Source organism: Oncorhynchus mykiss, chromosome 5 (assembly GCF_057628025.1).
Source record: "Oncorhynchus mykiss isolate SJ-2025 chromosome 5, ASM5762802v1, whole genome shotgun sequence".
Taxonomy (NCBI): Eukaryota; Metazoa; Chordata; class Actinopteri; order Salmoniformes; family Salmonidae; genus Oncorhynchus; species Oncorhynchus mykiss.
Window position 1 is genome coordinate 12,593,293 of NC_143026.1, and position 22,291 is coordinate 12,615,583.

Here is a 22,291-nt window from a genome sequence, read left to right on the forward strand (position 1 = left end):
TAAATTTCTCAAGTTGACTTTTAAAACAAGCACCACTAAGAAAAGCATTATCCAACAATGGAGTTACACTGAATATCCAACAAACGCTTCACATTGTACAAATCCAATGCACTAAACCACTTTGAAAATGTCAACATGGAACTCTCATGGGGATGGTCAGTCAGTCTATGAAAAACCTAGGACACAGTCATAATGTATTTCATTGTAAAGTAGTACTGTGTTAAGGCAACTCCCCGTCTCTGAGCTGCTTGAAGAACCCTGTCCGAAGTGTAAAGGTCCCAATACATAGTAATACAGGGGAAATATCTACAGCTGTGGAGCCTGACATGACCACTCAGTTTCTCGAGAGTTCCGTCTTCATTCAGCCACCCTCCCCGTCATCGTATTTCCTTCAAGAGAGAATCCATGGCAAGGTTGGAACTAACACCAACCGCTGCCTTTGCCCTCTGAACTGGGCCTTTCATCCCCTTGTATTCATAGCAGCGTTTCAGTTGGTGAAACCATCTCCAATAGTCTTTCTGAAAGCACGTTGCATGATGTTTGATTATGAGAGCATGTGTCGAGAAAGAAAAGGTAGAAAAAACATTAACACTTTGGTCCATGCATTATCTAACTTGGCTATGGGTTTCAAGTCAGAGCACCCTGTTTACATGGCAGTTGACAACCTAGCCATCGTAGGTTTCACCTCTAGTGGTGTTTTCCTTCCACAGAACCAAGTGAATGCTATGATCGGGCATGCTGGTGGCGAACACGAGGCCAGAGTCATTTCTCCCATCCAGCCCATTGAGCCAGGAGGTGACTCCCGGCAGGAAGCTGGAGCCTCGTTTGGACTTCCTGTAGGCGGGCAGGGGCCAGCGGCCAGTTATTTTTTCTGTCCTCAGATCCATGACATACAGGAAGTCGGTGTCAAAGAGGAGCGAGAATACCTCACCAAAGCTGAGCAGGGAGAGGTTGGCAGGGTCCTGTGTTTTGATGACCCTGGAAAGAAGCACAAGGAGATTCAGTAACTGATTGTTGACAGGTAAAGTTCCGTTGCATTCTATTGCTGGCAGGTAAAGTTCCGTTGCATTCTATTGTTGACAGGTAAAGTTCCGTTGCATTCTATTGCTGGCAGGTAAAGTTCCGTTGCATTCTATTGCTGGCAGGTAAAGTTCCGTTGCATTCTATTGCTGACAGGTAAAGTTCCGTTGCATTCTATTGCTGGCAGGTAAAGTTCCATTGCATTCTATTGTTGGCAGGTAAAGTTCAGTTGCATTCTATATATGAATACCCACACAAGTAATTTTGTTCGCAACCACGGATATTCTCATTGATATACTTATTCTGATTGCAGCGGTCTCTAGTTCTTTGTCTTATTAATAAAACTTGTTCCTGGTTAGTGGCGACTTGCACTGACCTGCTGAGGCCGTCAGCTTCTCGTCAGGTTAAGATTGACATCTATTGGTCATATTTAAAGGGTAAAATGTGTTTACTGCTCCATGAATGGCATTTAAACAAGAGGGAATCAAAATCATTATGTCAAACGCTTAGAGGCCTTTACCACCAGAATATAGCTACATTTGAATAACTACACACACTACAAAATGTATAATACCGCCATACCTGTATGTGTGTGTGTGTGTGGGGGTGCGTGTGCTAGCGCATGTGTGCACATGTACCTGTGTGTCTTTACAGTCCACGCTGATCCATAAGGTGTATTTACCTTTTTCTATTATCTGATTTTACTACTTGCATCAGTTACTTGATGTGGAATAGAGTTCCATGTAGTCATGGCTCTATGTGGTAGTTTGCACCTCCCATGATCTGTTCTGGACTTCGGGATTGTGAATGTCTTGTGGGGTATGCATGGGTGTCTCAGCTGTGTGCTAATAGTTTAAACAGACAGCTCAGTCCATTCCGCTTGTCAACACTGACAAAAACAAGTAGTGATGAAGTTAATCTCTTCCACTTTGAGTCATGAAGGATTGACATGCATGTCAATAATGTTTTCCCTCCATGTACATTTAAGGGCCAGCCGTGCTGCCATGTTCTGAGCCAATTGTAATTTTCCTAAGTCCCTCTTTGTGACACCTGACTACAGTACGAACAGTAGTCCAGGTGCGACAAACTAGGGCCTGTAGGATCTGCCTTGTTGATAGTTAACATAGAGTAGCGCTTTATTATGGACAGACTTCTCCCCAGCTTAACTACTGTTGTATCAATATGTTTTTGGACCATGACAGTTTACAATCCAGGGTTACTCCAAGCAGTTTAGCAACATCAACTTGCACAATTTCCACATTATTCATTACAAGATTTAGTTAATGTTTAAGGTTTAGTGTATGATTTGTTCCAAACACAATGCTTTAAATTTTGTCAATACTTAGGACCGAATTATTCCTTGCCACCCATTCTGAAACTGCATCTCTTTAAGTGTTGGTCATTTCAGCCGCTGTAGTAGCTGACATATAGTGTTGAGAGTCATCCGCATACATAGTAAAGCCTGTGTCTCAGTGCCAGTGGCATGCCGTTAGTAAAGATTGAAAAAAGTAAGGGGCCTCGACTGCTGCCCTGGGGAATTCCTGATAATACCTGGATTATATTGGAGAGGCTTTCATTAACCTCTCTGAGCACGGAACCCAGTAGCGGGCTGAAATTCCACAACATACGGTGAAAGTTTAATATTACTATTTATGTAGCATTCATGAAAATACAAGTGTCTCACATGTATCGAAAGCCTAGAATCTTGCTAATCCAACAGCGTTGTCAGATTAAAAAAAATTTACTGTGAAAGAATACAATGCAATTATCTGAGCATAAAGCCCAATAAAAAACAACTATTTCAACCAGCACAGGCGTAACAATCACAAACTGCATTAAAAATAAATTGTTTACCTTTGACGATCTTCGTCTGTTTGCAATTCCAATGCTCATTGTTACACAATGAATTCTCTTTTGTTTGATAAAATCTGTTTTAATAGCCTAACACGAAACATTTTGTGAACCGCTTGTGTCGTGAATTTCGTCTCATTCCATGTAAATAACCCACACAGAACTTGACTTTTCCAGTCATGTTTGGTTTCACTGCAATCAACAGGTTTGTTTGTAACACAATCAAACTTGATGGGTCATTTCGCGGGACGTATTAACTGAAAGCAACCGATTTGAAGATAACAAGTCATGACATCATTGTGCACCAATGATTTGCCCGCTGTTTCGTTGATTGACTGTATTTTAACCCAATGACCACTGATCGTCTTGAAATCTAGCTGGGTAGATCACCAATGAGCTGAGGTAAACGGCAATAGGTAATGTTTATGTGTTGCAAGACCAACCCATGTAGTAAGCTCCAGCGTAAAGAGAGTAATTCGCTATTGAAGTTTCATACCGGAAGGAGAAACACATATTACGCACAGCGTTGTTGTTGTAAAAGCGCAGATTCAGCTGTTTATATATCAATCATTATGGCGACTAAGTCAGGGAAAGCTAAATCTAAGTCTAGATATACAGATGTACACACAATTTTAGAATAAATTGATTGGGAAAGTGAGACAGATTGTTGTAGGACGATTCATTTAGCGATTGTGGAGGAATCGTTTTGGACTGGTAAGTTCTTATCATGCTAATGCCTTGTTTGAAATTAATAATATAAAATAAGTTTTTATTTATTTTAGAAGCAATATATAAACATGTAATGTCATGAAATGTGAGATGCGTGTGTCTGCCGCCCCACCCCAACCCACATGAAATAGCCTATTTGAGGCTGTTGAGGGGGGGGCAGGCCCACAATGGCCAAAGTGAAATGGAGACAGTAGATACAGCTGGTCTATCATAATATAATAGAGACAGTAGATCTAGCTGGAATGTCATAACATAAGAGACAGTAGATCTAGCAGGTCATAATAATAATAAATATTTATGAGTACAGGGAACATATCTGTTTATTATACCTGTTGATACAGGGCTCATATGTTAGAATAGTTTAACTGAACATTTTCTTTCACAGTGACACTGACTCCGAATGGCAGCCCCCAGGGCCAAGGTTTACATCCCCCACTGAAGCTGGTTCATCCAGCTCCTGCCACCAGTGGTGTTCATCTGCCCAAATTTATTTCTGCAGAAATGGATGTGCCTCAGGGCCAAAAGGGCACAGCATGGAGGCGTCGCTGTGTTCTTTGCAAAATTAAGTCCCCCATCACCTGCGCCACATGCTTTACAGCAGAAAGAGACTGCTATGGCCCCTGGGATCAGCAGCACAATATTGTGTAGGGCTTTGGCAAAGTGGGTGGGGTTATATCCTTTCTGTATGGCCCTGTCCAGGGCTCTCATCGGATGGGGCCACAGTGTCTCCTGACCCCTCCTGTCTCAGCCTCCAGTATTTATGCTGCAGTAGTTTATGTGTCGGGGGGCTAGGGTCAGTTTGTTATATCTGGAGTACTTCTTCTGTCTTATTCGGTGTCCTGTGTGAATTTAAGTATGCTCTCTCTAATTCTCTCTCAGAGGAGGAGGACCTGAGCCCTAGGACCATGCGTCAGGACTACCTGGCATGATGACTCCTTGCTGTCACCAGTCCACCTGGCCTTGCTGCTGTTACAATTTCACATGTTCTGCCTGCGGCTATGGAACCCTAAACTGTTCATATTTACTCGAGGTGCTGTCCTGTTGCATCCTCTACAACTACTGTGATTATTATTATTTGACCCTGCTGGTCATCTATGAATGTTTGAAAATCTCAGCCATGTTCTGTTATAATCTCCACCCGGCACAGCCAGAAGAGGACTGGCCACCCCTCATAGCCTGGTTCCTCTAGGTTTCTTCCTAGGTTTCGGCCTTTCTAGGGAGTTTTTCCTAGCCACCGTACTTCTACACCTGCATTGCTTGCTGTTTGGGGGTTTTAGGCTGGGTTTCTGTACAGCACTTTGAGATATTAGCTGATGTACGAAGGGCTATATAAATTCATTTGATTTGATAGAGGACTGAGGATCTTCCAAATATTGAAAGTGTGTAAATAGTTACATTATTTTGTAAATGTATATATTTTTTTCTTCATTTTTTCCCCTCCATTTTTTGGGGGGTGTGTTAGAATACCATTTTGGTATTTTGTATATAGTTATTTGTTTCAAAATGTATACCTTCACCAATTTGGCCACTTGTGTGGGAGACCTGGATGACTTCATGATAAATATCATGTAGCACATTCATTTTGGATGTTGTCATTCTGAAACTTTGCACAAGTACTGTTGCCCTCTTATGTTTTTCACTGAAATAGTCCCCATCATCCTATCTGAATGTTTGTTTTGTCTTGTTCATTTTAAAGATACAAAAATAAAAAAACTCATGTTTTATTTTCATTGTATTATCTAAACCAGATCTATTGTGTTATATTATCCTACATTCAATTCACATTTACAAACTTCAGAGTGTTTTCTTCCAAATTGTACCAAGAATATGCATATCCTTGGTTCTGTGCCTGAGCTACAGGCTGTTAGATTTGGGTATGTCTTCAGGCGGAAATTGAAAAAAGTAGGGAGTTAGCTCTAAGAGGTTAAAGAACACCCTGTGTTCTGTTAGACAGGTAACTCTATTCACAATATAGCAAGGGGTGTAATGCCAGCCGCAGACTATGATCAACAATGTCAAAAGCTGCACTGAAGTCTAACAAAACAGCCCCCCCAATAATTTTAACATCAATTTCTTTCAGCCAATAATTTGTATAAGTGCTGAACTTGTTAAATGTCCTTGCCTATAAGCGTGCTGAAAGTCTGTCAATTTATTTACTGTAAAATAGCCTTGTATCTGGTCAAACACAATTTTTTCCACAAGTTTATTTAGGGTTGGTAACAGGATTATTAGTTGGCTATTTGAGACAGTAAAAAAGCAGACCACGTAAGCGTGTCCGATCATACCTGGCCTGTCTGAACATAGAAGATGAAGCGCTAAGTTCTGTTTATCAGGAAACAAGGCCCCGGACAGTTTTTACCTGAGGATATCGAAGCTGGCAAAGTCCCACTGGTAGACCCCCAGATCCGAGCTACAGACAATGTAGCGGCCATCAAACTGCAGGCGAGGCTGCAGACACACACCGCGGTCCTCTGACACGGACAGAGTCTTCAAGCACTTGCAGTTGATTTCCCTGCCTATAGGCCAAACCTGTGAAATACATAAAAATGAAATAAATAAATAAATAAAATAAATATATATATATATATATATATATATATATATATATATATATATACACACATCTGCAGACATAACGCAGTGCTGTGGTCAAATGGAGCTGAGGGGGGACACTGTGCATCTTAAGTATTACAGTGACAAGACAGCGCACAGGGTCAATCGTTGCGTGAAAGTTGACGAGGCGCTGGATACAAAGAAGCAGAAATGAATTAACCACATTACCTTTATTTCAAATTTATCAGCACTCAACAAGATGTAGTCGCCAGGACAGTGGACCATGGACTCTACTTCACTCTTCTGGAGAATCACCTACACAGGGGAAAGGTTTGAGTCTTCAGACTCAAGTTTGGCTCCATCTAAACTCAGCAAAAAAAAGAAACGTCCCTGCTTTCTACTAACTTTGAAAAACACCAAAAGAAAGATGCCCAGGGTCCCTGCTCATCTGTGTGAACGTGCCTCAGGCATGCTGCAAGGAGGCATGAGGACTGCAGATTTGGCCAGGGCAATAAATTGCAATGTCCGTACTGAGACGCCTAAGTCAGCGCTACAGGGAGACAGGAAGGACAGCTGATTGGTCTGCCACTGCGAGAACACATGTAACACCCGCACAGGATCGGTACATCCGAACATCACACCTGCGGGACAGGTACAGGGGTCAACAACAACTGCCCGAGTTAGACCAGGAACGCACAATCCCTCCATCAGTGCTTAGACTGTCTGCAATAGGCTGAGAGAGGCTGGACTGAGGGCTTGTAGGCCTGTTGTAAGACAGGTCCTCACCAGACATCACCGGCAACAACGTCACCTATGGGCACAAACCCACTGTCGCTGGACCAGACAGGACTGGCAAAAAGTGTTCTTCACTGACGAGTTGCGGTTGTGTCTCACCAGGGGTGATGGTCAGATGGCCTGTACTCTGGAACGGGATCGATTTGGAGGTGGAGGGTCCGTCATTGTCTGGTGCGGTGTGTCACAGCATCATCGGACTGAGCTTGTTGTCATTGCAGGCAATCTCAACACTGTGCGTTACAGGGAATACATCCTCCTCCCTCATGTGGTACCCTTCCTGCAGGCTCATCCCGACATGACCCTCCAGCATGACAATGCCACCAGCCATACTGCTTGTTCTGTGCATGATTTCCTGCAAGACAGGAATGTCAGTGTTCTGCCATGGCCAGCGAAGAGCCCGGATCTCAATCCCATTGAGCATGTCTGGGACCTGTTGGATCGGCGGTTGAGAGCTAGGGCCGTTTCCGCCAGAAATGTCCAGGAACTTGCAGGTGCCTTGATGGAAAAGTTGGGTAACATCTCACAGCAAGAACTGGCCAATCTGGTGAAGTCCATGAGGAGGAAATGCACTGCAGTACTTAATCAGTTGTTGAATCGTATGTTCATAGAAATATTTACACAAGTTTGCTGAAAATATACAGTTGACAGTGAGGGGAAGTTTTTTGCTGTGTTTAGTATTCCTATTGAACAGCTTAGTATGCTTAGTATTCCTATTGGGCAGCTTAGTATGGATCCTTCATCTAGAATTCCCATTGAACACTGGGCAGTGTAGTAGTATGGATCCTTCATCTAGAATTCCCATTGAACACTGGGCAGTGTAGTAGTATGGATCCTTCATCTAGAATTCCCATTGAACACTGGGCAGCGTAGTAGTATGGATCCTTCATCTAGACTTCCCATTGAACACTGGGCAGCGTAGTAGTATGGATCCTTCATCTAGACTTCCCATTGAACACTGGGCAGCGTAGTAGTATGGATCCTTCATCTAGAATTCCAATTGAACACTGGGCAACTTAGTATGGATCCTTCATCTAGAATTCCCATTGAACACTGGGCAGCTTGCCATTTTTAGACAATTTACCAGCAGAAAAAGCAGTGTGTGCTAGACAGGAATGCAACACTGTGCAAACTTCTCCATTCATTTTGCGGTCATTTGCACAAGACAATGTGCACGTTTGAGATTGCAATCAGGACTACGTACAACGTACCCAATTAGTGATCTACAAATCACCTTGTATCCAAAAGTTGCTACTTATCAGGTGATCAAGACTTGTAATTCTGCACTATTCTGCCCCAGGACCTCAACGGATCCCCACAAACATGTAGATATAACGTTCTGATTCAAAACAATCTGCAGTTGAGCAGCAATCATGAACGTAATTCAGGACATATTGGTAGAGTTTACCTTGGTGACCCACTCAGTGTGGCCCGTCAGGGTGTTGAGGCAGGCGCCTGCCGACAGCGCCCACACCTTCACAGAGAAGTCGGCCGAGCCACTCACCAGTGTGTCCAGATCATCATTGTAGTCCACGCTAAACACTGACCGAGCCAAGGAGAGAGACCTGGCATTAGTACACCAATCCAAAGGGCTATGCAACATAATTCATATACTTAGAAGTTATTTTCTCCATGTAACATAAGAAATATAAGGATTGATATGTGAAGAAACATTTGATGCTAGAATACTGAAAATAGACTTGACAATTTCTCTGCAACAGAGGCTACTTGGAGTGGCAGCTCATGCATAAAATCAGTTTATATTTGCCTGTCAATCAAAACCCCACAGATCAGCAGAGGTCAGCTGTCTCTAGGAACCACCAGGCATAATATAAAGGTATGGGAGAAAGACTGCAATACTACAATGCCCACAACACACACCTTTTATCAGAAAACCTCAGAATTAAATATTTCTTCACAAGTTGGCTCATATGGACACATTTTGTAAAAAAACAAAGCTTGTTCATTATGCCACTATTGTGGAATATCCCTTCATGTCAGGAATTGGACACAGTACGCATGATCTGCAAAACACCTCAAGTCAGCAAATGGGAAGGTTCGAGACGACCCAGGGGTCCCCTGACCTGCACCCGTGTGCCCACGGAACTGCTGGATCTTGGCCCCCGTGCTCCACTCCCAACAGGCAATGGTGTTGTCAAAGGAACCAGTCACCAGCTTCTGCTCATCAAACTTCACCGTGGCGCAGGTGTGCGTCTGAATGCCGTAGATGCACTGCCCGGTGCGTACGTCCCACAGTTTGGCAGAAAGGTCATCAGAGCCTTCAAAATAATTTGTGAATTTTACAATAAGGAATTACAGAGTGTAACAGCAACATCATTTTAACAGACTACAAAAGATCACTAGCAAACTAGCGATTGTTATAGATATTCCATTTTGCACAACAGAAAAACACTTAGCACTCACAGCTGCTTACACCCAAACCTTAAATTCAACCCAGAAAGCCAAAGAGGACAAAATTAAGAGGCCGTCCAGTCAACATAATGGCAGAAGTATACTACACCCCAAAATGACCATAAGCCTATAACCCACCTGTGCAGAGAAGGCCGTCCTTGTAGTAGAGGGCGTAGACACGGGCACTGTGCCCGATGAGCGACGACGTCTCAAATGCCTCCTGGTTCTTCAGCTGCATCATGCGCAGCTTGGCCTTGAGGTAGACACCCTTCCAGTGGGACGCATCCTGGATGGAGTCGTCGATGCGCCAGCCCAGGTCCCGACACACGCCCTGCCACACCTCCGTGCACGCGCTGATCACCTGAAAGGATGTCACAGTTCAACCGAAACCACAGAGGACAAAGAAACCCAGATATAACAGACACAAATCTTAGGGGGAAAGGTACAAAATGTGAAGAGCCAATATCAAAGTGAACATCAGTAACGGGGTAAAAATATCAGTGTCACGTGTGGGAGACCTTGGCCTTATTCAATTGCTTGCACACAAGCTTGTAACAAAATACCCCTTTCATACATCATGGTGTGGTAATGAAACCACTGGTCTGGTTAGGCCTTAGGGCTGTGAGGAAACCAGTATCGCAATATTTTTTCCACTGGAAAAATTTTAACACAAAGCAGACCAAACTCTGTTGTTTAAAAGCCTGCTGTATGACAAATAGTGTGTGCTATAGCATGGAAAATAATGTGAATCAATGTGAATCTGGATGACAACTTGATGTGCATCCAACATGAAGTTGGTTTTCCTAAAGAAGTTATATCTGCTCCATGTCTTGTTTCCTTGCCACGATACTAATGAGAAGGGCGATACTGGTATGGTCCCGCTCAGTGCTTAATTTGAGACGGATCCTGCCAGAACAGAATCAGGCACCTCTCCGTGTTGGACTGTTTTGTTCCGGAACCTATTTGGCCGGATCCTGTACCTCTTTTGGCATGAAAAAATAATTCACTTTTTTCAATGTAAAAATCATAATAAAAGCAACCAAAGTTCATTAGAGTTGAGTTGCCTCTTCATTAATTCTCCTTCCCCCCACAAAAAAAGTAAAGTAGATTTTCAGCCCGGGCCTAATATTCTATGAGTTCGGGTTGGGCCGTACTGGGTTTATGGTTTGCACAACATTGTAACCTGTTTGAGACAAACGCAGGCCGTGACTGTGTGAGAAGCGCACTAGTATCTCAGATAGAGAATTAGATTAACTTTCTATGATCTCTCTCGCTCTGCTCTGATAGACATGAGCCTGCAACTCATCTCTCCAGCGTTGCACTTCACCACTTATTTCCTTATAAAAGCATAGACGTGCGAAGGGTTCTGAAGAAAGTGCCGCACCGCTGATACATTTGCCAAAATTATAAAATTACTGCTGTCTGTTAATGAATTCACCCCTTTTTTTCTTTTTAACCTTGGTGTAGCCCAATAATAAGGAATAGCCTACAGTCGGGAACGCACGGCAAATCTGTCTGAAATAACAATGCAGACAAAACAGGCCTTTTGCAATATTTCAAATACAATCGAGGGTAAACACAGGTTGGAAAGCAAATGGCTTTCCAATGGTATAGTAGGCTATTCGGAGTTATTTCATTAACAGTCAGCAGTAATTCTACAATTTTAGCAAATGTATTTCAATTTATCAGGGGTGCTGCACTTCCTTCAGAACCATTCGCGCTTCTGTAAGGAAATAAATGAAGTGCAACGCTGGAGAGATGAGTTGCAGGCTCAACTATCAACAGAGGGGGAGAGATCATAGAACATTTAGCTAATTCTAGTTATATGAGAGATACTGGTGATCTTCTCACACAGCCAAGCGTTGGTCTCAAACTGGTTACTATGTTGCCCGAACAATAAACTCATGCCGGCCCAACCCGGATCAACTCTTAGAATATTAGGCCCGGGCTGAAAATACATCTATTTTTTTTACCCCTTTTTCCTCCCCAATTTCATGGTATCCAATTGTTTTAGTAGCTACTATCTTGTCTCATCGCTACAACTCCCGTACGGGCTCGGGAGAGACGAAGGTTGAAAGTCATGCGTCCTCTGATACACAACCCAACCAGCCGTACTGCTTCTTAACAAAGCGCCATCCAACCCGGAAGCCAGCCGCACCAATGTGTCGGAGGAAACACCTGGCAACCTTGGTTAGCGTGTACTGCGCCCGGCCCGCCACAGGAGTCGCTGGTGCGCGATGAGACAAGCATTTCCCTACCGGCCAAACCCTCCCTAACCCGGACGACGCTAGACCAATTGTGCGTAGCCCCATGGACCTCCCGGTCGCGGCCGGTTACGACAGAGCCTGGGGTCTCTGGTGGCACAACTGGCGCTGCAGTACAGCGCCCTTAACCACTGCGCCACCCGGGAGGCCCTGAGCTGAAAATACTTTAACAATGTTTTTGTTTTTTTATGAAAGGCCACATTTTCCCAAGACCCTAGGCTACTAAAAATGTTCCCCATGTGTTCAACTTATTTAAGTGCCTCCACTCTACTGCTCTGTCACTACGCAAATGCCTTGATATTTTATGTAAAAAGGTGTTCCGGTACCTCAGAACTCCCCAGATCACCCACCACTCGCATTCACTTTTTGTTTTAGCACCTCCTGATTTACAAATGAACCACTGGTCCTGCTCCTATTATACATCCACCAATAGCTGCTAGAACAACACCGGAAAGTTGAAAGTGAACAGAAAATAACCGAGCCAGCTCAGTACGGTTCAGCACATAGCCCTTGATCACTGTTCCATTACACATAAAAGTCAATGGACGAAGGAGTCTTCTGTAGGGGGGAGGTTTTGTGAAGAGGGGGGAGGTTTTGTGAAGAGCGTGGCGGTTTACTGAACATTAACATATTATTGCTTGTGGTACGGTTTTGGAAAAATAAAGACCTTATCTTTAATATCGTTGAGAAAACATTGTCAAATAACAAAAAGGTTCAATTGAAACACCTTTATAGGGTTCCCACACAGACTAATTTGTCCATGTTACTGCGCTTGTTTTAAGAAAACAGACTGAAGACAATGAAATACCTGTGCTAATTAGCTATCGCCGTCTCCGAACACCTGAGAGTAAATGGAAGAAAGATGTCAAACGTGTTTTCAATTAAAAATACTGTTGGATGCAACTGTATGAAAACAGTTTAGAGTAAGTGTGTATTTTGCATTTGTGAAATTATTTAGTGATATGAATGTAGAGGGATTTATATATCTAGAACCATGCCGCAATTGAGAACAGATTCACATTTAGCTGAAGTATTTGGCTGTTTTAGGTTCAAGAGCCAATTCGCCCATTAAACTGAACATGTAAAGTCGTTGGACTAAAGACTAACGTTAGGCTCCTATAGTCCAATATTAGGCTAGACAGCACCATGGTGTGAAAAGAATATAACTTGGTTCTATCTACTGCTTAAACACCAGGGAGCCAACAGAGCGAGAGAGCCTGACCTTGTTCCACTGCTTGCACACCAGGCAGCAGGTAAGCAGGGTCTGCGGGTCCAGCCACCGCAACAGGTAGAAAGTGAGCTCCAGGGGCAACAGGCGCAGGAAGTCCCTCTTAAGCAACGCCTCCAGCCCATTGGACAGGTGCCGGAGCTGGACAGCATTACTCAGCGAGATGAGCTGGTCCAGGGACTGGTTGCGCTGCTGGTCACTAAGCGAGAGGAAAGAGGCGGAGACTGACTCCAGCCACCCCTCAAAGACCGCCTTCTCCATGGGCACATGAGAACGTCGACCTGCAGTTTCAGGGTTGAGTAATGATAATTAACATTATCTACTTAAAATCACCTTTGCCAGTCCGGAACACTACCAGTAAACGTCTACTTCAAATAATTTACTTAAGCCTAGTTTGATCAATGTTTACGACGAAATTAGTTATTAGTTAACGTTAGATACAATATTGCTTTTGTTGTATTGAGTAGATAAACTACTGTTAAGTAAAGTTATCTAGCTAGTTAGCTATTACTTTAAACGGGCAACGGTAAAAATTCAAGGAATGTAACAAGCTAGCTATGCAGATAACGTTACCTAGTTAACGTTAGTGTACAAAGTTAGCCAAGTTGCTAAATACCTTACCACTGAAACTAACTTAAGTGGTATATACACCTTGCTAGTTGGTAAATAGTACAATACAAAAGCTAGCAAAACGTACCATTTCCCGTAGAACCCGTATCGGTGAGAGGTATTATGCTAGCTCACAAGCTAGCTAGCCAATGCGGACAGGAAAAACTTATTCTTGGCCTGTCATTCTACAAAACAAAAACTCTTACAAGAGAACACTTAGTCAGAAAATTTAATTTAGCAAATGTCAACTCGTTAGTTTATAAGCTGAAAACAAAAACGTTAGCTTTACTGGCTAGCTGCATTACGTTAGCTAGCTGGACTGAGGGAACCTGCTTATTTCCGAAGAATGTAAATTAAAATGTTAGGTAATGCTAAGCATTACACCCACAAAGACCTTGCATAGATATAATTCTTACCTAAACGTAGATTAATACTTTTACAACGTTACCTAGTCAGGTCCAATCTAGCTTGATACATCCCTCTTTTTGCAAACTACTATTTCTGTAAACCTCTTTCCGGCTACTTGGCTATGTTGTTCCGGGTCAATCTCTTTCACCTTTGTCGAAATGTTAAAACTTCACTAAGATGGTGAATAAATTGCTAGTGCTATTCGGAATCCTTGGGACGTCCTTACCATTGGGACGTATGGCAATGACCGTGGATAAATGACAATATCAAAGAAATAACAGTATTTATATTGAAGCAATTTCTGTCTCCAATAGAAATCCCCGATCACACCTGTAGGCGATGTCATGGCTAGCTTAAAACTCATGATCAGAAACACAACATTATCCATCGTCTCGTGCTGAACTGCGCATGTGCAGGGTCTCAAATCAAATGCACTCCTTTGATATGAAAAATATGTTCAACTACTTAATTTTGGGCTGGGTCTTTAGATTGAGTAAATTAACTTGTAATGAAGAACGTTCTGTCATTGACTACTCAAACCCCGGCCTGGTCTTTTCGCAAGCGTTCCCGCGATGTTGCGCCTCAGTTTGAAAACTGACGACAGTTCACGCAGGCCTTAACCGGGTGGTATTGAAGACTCCCTTTCTCTGTGGTCAAACTTTGCCGCACGAGGGCGATGCGCGCAAGTTGGTGGCAGAACACGAACGAGTTCTACAGAACGCAAGCAAAAAAAAAGCCTCTATTTACCTTTTGCTTACGAGTGCATTTCATAATACTTTTGGATTGTAATTTTAAAGCCCGTATGAAAGCTTAATGTGTCACTATCGTAAACCAACTGCATTATAAACACTTCAACCAGTAAAATGGTTATTTGGTTAGCTTTTGCTACAGACTGTCAACGAGTGTAAGCAACTGATGCACCCAAAATAGTTATTTAGCAAAGATCACAACCAAATATAATCTTAGCAACTGGTCAAGCAACAATCAAAACATTGTAAGTATGAGAACCCAAAACATTATGTTTAGAAGTATTAACGTAAATCTAGGCTACAGATGTCTTACTGCAGCCAAGTCGCACGCATCTGTGCATGATTTAAGGATGTCTTGTACTGGAAAGAGGTCACAAGAGGTCACAAGGGGTGGGTCTCCCATAGACACCAATACAGCTGGGTATGGTCTTAGTTAATTGACTCTCATTTAAAACATTTGAACTAACAAGGGAGAAGGCACCCACCTGAACAGCATCAACTCACAAAGAAGATTAATGGAGGATCTCAATAAAGTAATCGCATACTGACATGAACAAGATGTTCAACTAAACCGAAAAGTATTGTTTTATTTAAAAAGTTGCTTAACTTTAATCCACAATTATCCACTCTTGTGCTGCTAATAACTGAAAAAAAATAATTGAACCAGGGAAAAACTAGAAGGACGAAAATGCAGCAAGTCTAATTATGAAGAGAATAAAAGTGTAGTTTCTACCCTCTATGATAGGGTCAACAGCTGATCATTGGAAGGTTTAGTTCTGCTTACTATGTATTGTTACACTTCAGCCAAATGGCTATTAACATATGATAAATCCAATGTTAACTGGTTTATCATGACAATTATTATTTATTTTTTTACAATTCCCCCTGGATTCCCAAGTTGGTAAGAACACTACATTGCCTAAAGTATGTGGTCAACCCTTCAAATTAGTGGAGTTGACTATTTCAGCCACAGCTGTTACTGACAGGTGAATACAAATGAAATTAAAAAGAGTACAGCCATGCAATCTCCATAAACAAACATTGGCCTTACTGAAGAGCTCAGTGACTCAATGTGGCACCGTCATAGGAAAGGCCCTTTCCTGTTTCAGCATGACAATGCAAGGTCCATACAGAAATGGTTTGTCAAGATTGGTGTGGAAGAACTTGACTGACCTGCACAGAGCCTTGACCTCAACCCCATCGAGCACCTTTGGGATGAATTGGAATGCCGACTGCAAGCCAGGCCTAATTGACCAACATCAGTGCCCGACCTCACTAATGCTCGTGATTGAATGGAAGCAAGTCCCTGCAGCAATGTTCCAAAGTCTAGTGGAAAAGAATGCGTCGTTTGCTATGGTAGATTCACTCAGGCAGGATGAAAACGACTACGTCGACCATGATCCTTTGCTAGTTACGGTTAATTCCACCATGAACCGTAGCAAAATTATTATTTTTTCAGCCGGTGCCCTTCAGCCCCAATAGTGTATTTCATATTCAAATACTTCCGGCTTCATGCTCCATCAGGAGTTATCCATAGAAGTACGTGACTGACGTCAGCGCTATCACCATCTACTGGTTTTAACGTCTATGATATTGACAGGCTGATTAGCTAGGACAAAAAGGTGTCAAAGACTGATTTGAACACAATTGTTAGATACTACCACCCCATTCTTAAATTCAACAAACTTTGCGTGTAAATCTGTCACACCATTTTGTCCTAGCTAATCAGCCTGTCAATATCATAGACATTAAAACCAGGAGATTGTGACTGACGTCAGCGCTATCACCTACTCTTATGGAAAACTCCTGATGGCGCATGAAGCATGTGAAATGCACTATTGGGGCTAAAGGGCACCGGCGAATTTTTTATATATATATATATATATATATATATATATATATATATATATATATATACACACACACTCCTTTTTTTTTTTTTTTTTTTAATCGCTACGGTTCATGGTGGAATTGTCCGTCATTATTCCAGATATAGGTTCGGACGTAGGAAGAGTCGCCAAACAGGTACCAGTCGACAAATAACTCAGAACTCTGACCTACTTATAATACCTCACCACTCAGTCAGGAGAAATTATATACTCACTGCAGTGGAGGCTGGTGGGCAGAGCTATAGGAGGAAGGGCTCATTGTAATGGCTGGAATGGAATAAATGGACAGCTGTCAAACAAACATATGGAAACCTCGACTCTATTCAATTTATTTCATCCCAGCCATTACAATGAGCCCGTTCTCCTACAGCTCCTTCCACCAGCCTCTACTGCACCATCACCTGAATAGGTGTCACCAAGCTGTCCTGTCTGATACACAAACTGCAAAGTTCTGATATTTGTATGTGTTTTAATAATCTTTACACAATAGAAAAAAATATATTAAACAGACAATTCAAACTGTCAGAAATAATGGGCTCATGAACATAAACCCTGGATCTCCAAGCATTACCGCAGGCACACACCTCAATTCCTAAACAGCTAACCTTAATTCCTAAAAATTCTGTCAATCAAAAAAAAATCAAAGATAAGCTTTGTAGTTTAGCTGAACAGAAATAAAACAAGTCAAATAGGCTCTCCCCAATGTGAGCATGCCTCAAAGTAAGAGCAAACTAGGATGAGGCAATAGGGGCACTGGGTTGTGAGGAGCAAATTTACTTGTGCCTGGGTTGTGAAATGTAATATGACAGCTGTGGCATTCCAGAAACACACCCCAGAACTTTTCACCCTGCTGAATACATCCCTGTTGTTCCTGATGTCTGAAAGCAGGAAGTTGCCCCACTGTGAATGATAGAGATTATATCACTGAGTCGACATCACAGCAGCATAAAGGCAAGCACTCCTGCCTCTACCGCATTTCTCCCTTTCTACTTCTGAAAGTGCGGTCTGAAGATTTGTTCGACTGATCGTGTGTCACTGCCACACCATTACAGCTATGGTTTTTGTAGTGTCTTATGTCAGAAAAGCCCTTTCCACATCTCTTGCAATAATAAGGCCTAACTCCAGTGTGGACTTGCATGTGGGCTTTGACGTTGTTGGCTTGGCCAAAACCTCTCCCGCAAACGTCACATTTGAATGGCTTCTCTCCCGTGTGGACTCGCTCATGCCTTTTCAGATTGGTGTTGACTGCAAATGTCTTGTCACAATAACTGCATTTGAAGGGCTTTTCACCTGTATGGGTTCGCTCATGTCCTTCTAGAGCTTGCCTAAGAACAAATTTCTTTTCACAGTATTTACAAGCGTAAGGCTTCACTCCACTGTGAAGTCTCATGTGATAGTCAAAAGTATGTTTATAGGCAAAGGTCTTTCCGCAAATGGAACAAGAGTATTGCTTTTGTCCCGTGTGAATTCGTTGATGGTTTTTCAGAGTTAGCATGGAGCTGAAGCCATTCAAACATATGTCACAACTGAATGGCTTTGTTGAGGTTCCCGGTCTCCTGGCGGTTCTCGTTCTCTCTTTTCTCTCTCGTTCTTTCTGCTTCTCTCCTTCAGCTGTGTGCCATTTTAGATGGTGTCGCCTCATTAGAAAATTGTACATAAAAGTCTTCCCACATAGGTCACACATAAATGGTTTGGTTGCCCCATGACGATGCATGTGAGCTTTTAAGAGGGTGGACTGAAGGTAGCTTTTCCCACACACTTTACATTTGTATGGTCTCTCCCCTGTGTGAAGCACTTGGTGTCTCACAAGGTTTCCTTTATGGCCGAAAGCAGCTCCACATGTCTCACATGTAAATGGCTTCTGCCCTGTATGGATTACCTTGTGCTTTTCAAGGCTGGATTTAGTTATAAAGCGCTTACCACACTCTGAGCATGAATGTGGACGTTCACCTGTATGTGTTCGCATATGATAACTCAGGCCACCACTCTGTGTGTAACTCTTCCCACACACAGCACAGCTGTATGGTTTTTCACCGGTGTGGATTCTCTCGTGCTCAATAAGCAGTTTCCTTTTTGTAAAACCCTTTCCACAAGTCAGGCACTTGAACGGTCTCTCCACTGCATGAACAAGCTGATGTCGTTTCAGATCTTTTTTGGTAAAGAATGTATTTCCACAGATTTTGCAACTGAGCGTTTTTTCTCTGTGACGCAACATGTGATGTTCGAGCTGCTTAGACATTGTGAAAGTTTTGCCACACTGACCACAAGCGAATGGCCTCTCTCCTGTGTGAATTAGCTTGTGACGTACCAGCAAGCGATTCCGACTGAAGGTCTTGTCACAATCATCACACTTGAATGGTTTTGTGTGAGTTAGCGTGTGAGATTCCAGTGACCCTTCCCTGCTGAAGGTCTTTTCACAAACATCACACTTGAAGGGTCTTGTGTGAGTTAGCTTGTGTTGTATCAGCCGTTTGTTCTGGCTGAAGGTCTTCTCACAAATATCACACTTGAAGCGTTTGGTTTCTTTGGATCGTGTCCCTTTAGTAGTATTGCTGTTTTTCTGGCTTTCATGGCAGTCTCTCTCATTGCCCTCAGGCAGAGCAGCTCTCATATGCTCAACGTTGGAATCAGTGTCTCTTGGGGAGAGGTCTGTATTCAGTCCATCTGTGTCTCCCAGAGAGGAGTCATTCTCCAATGAAGATGTCTCTGTGGGTTTACTGCAAAAATTTGCAGGACCTAAAGATGAAAGGAATATGAGTAATATACATATTAGCCTATAGATCTCCTGAATGTGTAGCATGAGGCATCTTGATGTACAAATAAACCAGCTGAACAGGACACTTGTCTAATTTAGTTAGTCAAATAAGTCTCCCAATATATGGCAATTAGGGTTGGGCGATATTAGAATCGTATCAGATATCGAAGATGATTGACAGCCATCGTTGATGGCGACGCCATTGTGATATGACAGACAATGTATAGCCTATTTCAACTTGACTGGCACCACGCAGTAATGAGCTGACCGGGTAGCCCACAGCAGGACCATCCCAAGTAGCCTATGATTTTGCTATAGACTGCATAACATATTTCAATAAATGTTATAAACAATTTACAGAATGCAAGAGAATGTAGACATAGCTAAGATTTAATCAAAGCAGCGCTAACGGGCCAGTAAAAAAAATTTTTTTTCCCATCTCAATGTCAGATGATCTGGGCCACGTAGCCTAATCCTATTACATTTGTATTTATTTTATTGCGGACACTCGTGTCCAATTATTTTAAAAGCCAAATTTTATATTTTCTGTACATATATGAATAGGACTTCAGTTGTTATGCATGCTGGCTTTCTCTTACTGCACTACTTCATGATCAAACCATGAATTTATCTAACGGTCTTCTAGGCTCTCAAAGTTAAGTCGTTTTTGAATAACCCAAAAACATGATAGGCCTACGGTAATAATGAGAGCGGCAGAACAAACAATAGGAAAATAGATACATCTTACAATAGTTTGAACAAACCTTACAGTTGAGCAAAGCTTAGTCTACTATAAAAGAAACACATGCATCCCCCTCCTTGCGATTGGGAACCAAATGCCAAATCCTACTAATTAAAATAGCCTATCAAAAGCTATGCAGAGTATTTCCCAAATAATCTATTATTTTATGTCCTAAAGTATCAGCTTTCAAATGGGAACTTAAGGTCAGTCTATATGAGACTCTTTATTACAGCTTTATTTTGAAAGACAAATATTAGGGGCAAGAAGTGAAATTGAGCAAACAATATCAAAATGTAAAAATGTAAATGAGAAGTCAAAAGAACTTACATAAAAATGACATATAAATTGTGTAGTGTAGGCCCTTTTCAATGATAGTAGGAGTATAGAAGCCTAGGCATAATAAGAGAGGAAGATTGTGCAAAAATGTGACTCATTGAATGATTATCCCATTCTGGGGACAGCAGAGTTGCAGCAGGGCTCTGATTCAGAGTGGTTGTGTTAAATGTGGAAGACACATTTCAGTTGAATGCATTCATTTGTACAATTGATTAGGTATTCACCTTTACCCCTTGGTGATTTAAAAGGCCCTATATGGTCAATCCGTTATCTGTATTGATGTGCAGCATTTACGGTGATATGGCCTCTGCAGAAGCCAGGGCATTCATACTTCTTGCTCTTCCCCAGCGCAGAGCTGTTGTGAAGGAAGTTGTCAAGGAAGTGAGTTTGTGTTTATACAGGACCTCCCGCCTTCACCTACTGTCAACCGGAGCCCCCCGAAATTTACAAAACATTACAGGCGCACAGCGATGTGGTACAGAGCTCATCTGGCCGCTGCGTGCCCCCGGGGGATTCGAAATTACGTCCCACCGTCCTCCGACCACATTTCGTATCAAGCATAAATTTCATCTTACAACACTTCACAATATGCACAGCCAGCGAGGGCTCATCCTTGACTGTCACTTGCATTACCGCGCGCACACACGTTTTACGTGCAACAGCTCCAACAGAGAGGAATAGGTTACTAAAAAAGATTAGTCTACAAAATATATTTAGTCATGATTCATGTTTTATGGGTACTTCATCACGATAAGACAAAGGTTGACATCGCCCAACCCTAATGGCAACATACATTTTTACATGAGCGTCAAAATAAGCATACTTTTACCAGGCTGTGTATCGTTTTCAAACAACTGGGTCATCTGCTCGACCTTGGTCTTCAGTTTCACGTTCTCATTTTGTAAACTCGAGGAAGCCACTAGGAATAGTTGGCAGATTTTACGAATAGCCTCTCCCGTCACCAGATTCATAATAGTGCAAAGCTGTGTAAAGAATAGGGGGGGGGAACACGTTACCTAAGTAGCCAGCTTTCCATACGTGCTACAGCAAAGATGTGAAACCAATAAGTAAGCAAGCTAACTTGCTACGTTAGCTAGCTTGATAAGCAAATTGCATGAAGCTAACGTGGCTAGCTTACTTTGCCAATTACATTACAGATGACATTTTTGTGGTTAAATACCAACGTTTGATAAACTATCTATCTACTAGACAACGTATTGCAGCTAACGTTAGTTATCAGTAAATGTTGGTGCAACTTTAGTTAACGTTAAGTTGTGCAACTCCGTAACGTCATTAGTCACGCTGTACTCACCTCTCTCTCCGGATTGTACGAGTTTGGCACGACGCGCAAAAATGGACTAATTTCTGTAATTACCGTCTCGACGACAATGGCCATAATCGATGTTGTTTCTGACTGAAACATATTGTAAGCTGTAGCCATTTTGCCCTCAGACTCATTCGCATAGAATAAGAACCAAGCTAACTATATACTGTAGCTACCTAGCATGCTGCCAGCAATGTGAAGCTAGTGGTCTTGTCTCCGCCCTAACAGGGTTGTTGTCCCAAAGGCGGGAAGGAAGGGGTTTGTCTAGAAGGGATACAGCTTCGGTCAAAATTGACTTTGCGTAGCAGGTTAGAACGTACACAGCAGATAAAGATAATTAGGTTAGGATTAGCTAAAATTCACATAACAAAAATGTGACGTTAAATTACTGTATCCATTCTAGACAAGACCGGAAGGCATGTGTCCTTGCATGCCGCCACCAACTGTGTGAGCTGTGTCCGCCTACTGTTCTGGAGTGTGAATTCATTTCACTTTGTGACAGAAAGGGGATAGGGAACAGGGAATAAACATTTGTAAAAATCATTTGGGGGGTGCTTTTTATTTGTCCGGTTTTTATGTGTATGTGAATAACTCAGGTCGGAAAGTTTGGTAAAGTTCAAGCATAATCCT

General features: G+C 42.4%; 2 protein-coding genes across 15 annotated transcripts; both read right to left on the reverse strand.

Moving 5' to 3' along the window:
• On the reverse strand, positions 1-15,020 carry LOC110523212 (F-box/WD repeat-containing protein 2). Of its 13 annotated transcripts, none has more exons than XM_090233741.1 (10): positions 13,907-14,006; positions 13,547-13,643; positions 12,844-13,130; positions 12,430-12,462; positions 9,496-9,718; positions 9,030-9,224; positions 8,354-8,487; positions 6,382-6,468; positions 5,960-6,129; positions 1-978 (listed from the first exon to the last, which is right to left on the reverse strand). In XM_090233741.1, exons 5-10 carry the CDS (start codon positions 9,596-9,598, stop codon positions 666-668), a joined length of 1,002 nt encoding a protein of 333 aa, XP_090089867.1. In that variant the 5' UTR covers positions 9,599-9,718; positions 12,430-12,462; positions 12,844-13,130; positions 13,547-13,643; positions 13,907-14,006; the 3' UTR covers positions 1-665. The 13 variants fall into 13 exon arrangements, with proteins under 13 accessions (XP_090089867.1, XP_090089870.1, XP_090089869.1 ...); XM_090233744.1 differs by having other exon boundaries at positions 13,547-13,659; positions 13,907-13,994; XM_090233743.1 differs by having other exon boundaries at positions 13,547-13,659; positions 13,875-13,992.
• A 1,936-nt stretch (positions 15,021-16,956) lies between these two features.
• On the reverse strand, positions 16,957-22,130 carry LOC110523211 (uncharacterized). 2 transcript variants are annotated; one of them, XM_021601705.3, is made up of 3 exons: positions 21,650-22,130; positions 21,167-21,320; positions 16,957-19,240 (listed from the first exon to the last, which is right to left on the reverse strand). In XM_021601705.3, exons 1-3 carry the CDS (start codon positions 21,776-21,778, stop codon positions 17,472-17,474), a joined length of 2,052 nt encoding a protein of 683 aa, XP_021457380.3. In that variant the 5' UTR covers positions 21,779-22,130; the 3' UTR covers positions 16,957-17,471. The 2 variants fall into 2 exon arrangements, with proteins under 2 accessions (XP_021457380.3, XP_021457379.3); XM_021601704.3 differs by having other exon boundaries at positions 21,161-21,320.
• Positions 22,131-22,291: the final 161 nt, after the last annotated feature.